This window comes from Silurus meridionalis, chromosome 21, assembly GCF_014805685.1.
Source record: "Silurus meridionalis isolate SWU-2019-XX chromosome 21, ASM1480568v1, whole genome shotgun sequence".
NCBI classification, from domain to species: domain Eukaryota; kingdom Metazoa; phylum Chordata; class Actinopteri; order Siluriformes; family Siluridae; genus Silurus; species Silurus meridionalis.
This window is the reverse complement of record NC_060904.1, coordinates 2,101,412-2,106,093: the sequence shown is the minus strand read 5'-3', so window position 1 is coordinate 2,106,093 and position 4,682 is coordinate 2,101,412. Positions and strand designations below refer to the sequence as shown.

Genomic DNA, 4,682 nt, shown 5'->3' with positions numbered 1-4,682 from the left:
GCTGTAACAGTGGTTAAAAGTGTGGCTACTAGTTTTGCAATTTAATTTCCCATTTCTGCCATAGAATATTAATTTAACATTTACTCAATGCAAATTCCTTAATTACCCTGTAGGACTGTAGACACCAGCTTCACATTTTGTTATAGATAAATGTCTAAATATATATTGCTCAGCTTGGATTTGTTGCTATGATTATCTTGCGAAATGGTATTTAATTTATCTTCAAGTTTTTTAAATTATTCCTCTGATCTCCATCCCATTTTCTTGGCCGAAGAATAAAATGTAAAATCTATCCAACACCCCCACCTAGCGGATATATTCAAAATTGCAGTAGATAAACCATTAGATGAAAGAATCTGGTTACATATTATACATTCGGATTGATTTAACGCCGCAAATGATAAGGAATGATAACACAATCGATCACTGTTATCAATATCAATATGCAATCAATATTTAACTAATATTTTCAAAAAGATGAGCATTTCAACTTGTTGAGGAATATTTATTCTTAAGATAATCTTTTTCCACCTGCATTTTGATACATGCTTGTGAACTGGTTAGGAAAAAATAAATAAATACATTAAAAACGTTTTAATTAAAAAAATTAAAAAACGGACATTTGCATTGTTGTCCAGTAGGGGGCAACAACAAGCCGTCTAGTTGGCTGTCAACCCCTCGTGTCAAAAAGAAGAAGAGGAGGAACACGTGGGATTCTTGTGTCCAAGATGGCGGCGTGCAGTATTGAAGACGTGCTGGCTAAAGCCGAAAAAGACGAAGCAGAAAGGCTGAAAAGTATCACGGTACAAAAAGAATTAGACCTTGATTTTGATATAGGAAACTTGTTGGCGTTTGATAAGAACGCGATAAACACTCGGGGGTTCAAACAGCAGAATAAGGACGAGTTTCTCCGCTCACTGGCCCGGGACAACACTCAGCTTCTCATCAATGAAATCTGGAAACATCCAAGTGAGAAAGTAGAGGAGGTTGTCGTGGTCAATCTGCCGGATCCAATCACCCGGTTACCCCGAGAGAAACCCGCGCCCAAGCCGAGACCCCCGACCAAATGGGAGCAGTTCGCGAAACTGAAAGGCATCCAGAAGAAGAAGAAGACGAACCTGGTGTGGGATGAAGTGCACAAGGAGTGGAAAAGGCGCTGGGGTTACAAACGAGTCAAAGATGACACGAAGGAGTGGCTCATAGAGGTGCCTGAAAACGCTGATCCAAATGAGGACCACTTCGCCAAAAAGAACCAGGCCAAGAAGGAGCGAGTGGCCAAGAACGAGTTCAACCGCCTGAAGAACATTGCCAGGTCGCAGAAACTGAAAGTGCCCGGTATTGGACTCGCTCCAACCGGCCACCAGTCCAAAGCAGAGCTGGCTAAAGCAGTAAGTGTGGCCAAGAGCTCCACAGCTTCAGTGGGAAAGTTCCAGGAGCGACTTCCTAAAGAGAAACCGCAGAGAAACACAGGAAAGAAGCGACAGTTCCAACCTCTGATCGGTGACTTCGCTGGAGAGAAGCAGAAGCACCTGGAGATGCTCAAAGTGATGGACAGCAAGAGACCTCGTCTAGACATCACCAAAGCGGTGAATAAGCAGATGAGGGAGGAAGACGGTGAAGCTTCAGAAAGGAGAAGAGGGAAGAAAGGACGGAGAGGGAACGTGCCTGGAAAAGGGAGGCGAAATGCTCCAAGTGGGAAAGGAAAAGGAAAAGGCAAGGGGGGACCTTCCAAAGGCAAAGGGCGAAAACCTGCAATGAAGCAGGGCAAAAGATAAATAATGGACTTTTTAAAGCTTTAGTGAAATCTGTGACATTGTATTTGAAACCGGAAAACTTCCCACACTGAAATAAAGTACATTTCCTTGTCCCTGAAGTGCCGTCATCAAGCATGCATCTTAGGGAGCTTTGATTTGGTTGATTTTACTGGGAAAAGGTGCATGCAGCAGAAAGGTCCATGCAGAATACCTGTAATTAGTGCAAAGGTATATTATTAGTGAAAGATGAAAATACTCCAGAGACGAGGAACAGTAACATTTAATGGCATTGTTTTTGAAAAATGTACACACTGATATGATAAATATTGCAATAACATTTCTAGGAATTTTGTAACGATTATTTTTTTCATGTTTTGTGAATGTAATAATCTTATGAACCTGTTTGTCAGCAAGTCATAGCATTCTGAAATATTATAATGTATATCAAGAATCTAATGATATAAATATTTTAGATCTGGTCTAATTGAAAGATGCAGCAGAATAAAAAAATCTCGGACTGGAGATAGTAAAAATATTTTGTCCTGCAGAATGCAGTCCATTGAGTTATTTCAATATTTCACTGTCCAGACTGTTATCATCTGTATATTTAAACTCGATGCAGGAACTGTGCATTCTTGCCCTAAATACTGAGTTTATCCATTTTGGTACTTGGGTATTGGATGTGCATTTATTACCTGGAAGTGCCTTTTGGGGGTTTTTTTGTAGGTATTTGCTGTTTTGGCACAAATAGCTATGTGAAGGTGCTATCAGAATACTTTGTATGTATTACAATATTTGCTTACATTTAAAAAAGGTCCATTTTTACTTTTAAAGTTTTATAGTTTTAGCATCATATCAACCGGCCCGGTTTTTTAAAATGAAAATCTAAAATCGGAAAAGATCAGAATGTATTCACATAAAAAAAAAAAAAAGAAAATACCAAAATGTGTATATATGAAACTTTTCTCTGTGTCATGATTGTACTCAATCAGTATCTCTGATTCTGTCAGCTTTGTGAACAATGATTTGCTTTTCATAAAGGTGTTTAAATAAAAAAAACATTATCAACTCTGAGCTAATGGAAATATTTAATACCAGGCCACAGGCTTCTTTCCAACTGCAAAAGGCTTCACACAGCACCATACTTGTTACCTTTTATTAATTACCGTTTCACTTTTACATTTTGTTTTAATCGCATGCGTTCCTAGATATAATTGCAAAGCATTTTGCATAATTGCTAAGTAAATAATGTAAGGCTTTGGTGCCCCCTTGTGGTTATTCTGTTATAGTGCATTGTTAAGGACAAAATAGAAATTGAGAAGTTTTCTCTTTTTTCCCACGTTACATAAAAAAATTTAATTATTGATAAATATATATAGAGAGAGTAGATATTTTTTTAAGAATTAATATTACACAGTTAACCTTTGCATTTATTTAGCATATGTTTTTAGCCAAAGCTGCTTAAAATTGAAAATTTGGAACTACTTGGCCTCAAAGCCACAAAATAATATTTTTTATACGTTATTTAGCTTTATATATATATATATATATATATATATATATATATATATATATATATATATATATATATATTCTTTCTGGTTTCTCATGTTTGTGGTGCCTAAAATTTTTTATCCATGTTTATTTTTAACTTAAAAAAATGCAATGCAATAAGTTAAACGTAAGTTTGATCAATAAACTAAAACAGTAATTGCATTTTTTTCCCATGCAAAAAAACCCCATGTGCTGTGACAAAAAATGTAGTTACATAATAATATTAATGAAGCACTTTTAGTACATTTTATATTTATATCAGGCAACAAATTGTCTAGTCAGGGGTATTACTGTAAAACTGACAAATACAGAAATTATTGTGACTATATCAGAATTTAGTGCTTTTGTTTATAAATAAATGGAAAATATTTATTTTTGACAGGTAGAAACTGTCTAAAATATTGTCACAGAGATAATAAACCTTTAATTACTACTGTGTAATTCATTACTCAGACCATTTTTTATTCTCGTGTTAATCCTAATCTTTTTGCCCTGTTATAAAGACGTCTGCATGAATCGTCTGGAGCTACTTTTTTTTTTTTTCTTGATGACAGCATAAATCCATTCTTCATTTAGTTGATGGATGTTGTTTGACCACTCACACAAGTGGAGGCTGGGGGGCTCAGAGTGGCCCGAACCATCTGTTGACTGCTGTAAAAACAATCAAAACATTACCATCCCACCTCAAAGCACAAGAATATTCAGGGACACTCACAATCAAAATCAATCAGACTCACTGGGTTGACAGCAGTGCACATTTGAGCATCTCTAATGTGCACTGAGCCAGACGGAGAAAAGGGCAAAGGTCAAACAGATATCAGAGCTGGGGCTTTATATACTGGATTCGTCCAATGATGAAATGAACTCAGAGTAAAGCTAAATGGTATAATATAATCGGTGTGAATGACATGTTTACGTGTATATTATGTATTAATATTTTAAACCTGATGTTTTTTCTCACTCCTGTATATATGTGGTCTGAATTTGTGAATTTCAAAAGGGGATTTTATTGTACATATCGGCTCATATGAATCAGCTGTGTCAGACAAAGAAAACACTAATATATTAAGTTGGCTGGAGCGATGCAATAGAAATCATTGTTGATGTTGAACTTGTTTATTCACCTGCCTGTGTCCCTGTTTCCCCTCTGTCCCCTCCGATTGGTGATTAGTGAGTGGAGTTTATTTTTGGATAGAAAGTACAGCAGAGTGAGTATGTTCTCACAGAATGCAGAACATTTACTTGGAGAGTGATGAACACTTTCAAGTCTTCTCCACTGTCCTCGAGCCTCAGGGTTAATAACATCAAGGTGATAATAATAGACAATTAGAACGTGATTGTGTAAAATCTGACGTTCATCGTGGTCACTGCATG

The 4,682-nt window shown here is 36.5% G+C and overlaps 1 protein-coding gene across 1 annotated transcript; it reads left to right on the top strand.

Moving 5' to 3' along the window:
• The first annotated feature begins 685 nt into the window (after positions 1-685).
• rrs1 (ribosome biogenesis regulator 1 homolog) lies at positions 686-2,828 on the top strand. The gene has a single exon (XM_046877332.1). It carries the CDS (start codon positions 729-731, stop codon positions 1,773-1,775), a length of 1,047 nt encoding a protein of 348 aa, XP_046733288.1. The 5' UTR covers positions 686-728; the 3' UTR covers positions 1,776-2,828.
• Positions 2,829-4,682: the final 1,854 nt, after the last annotated feature.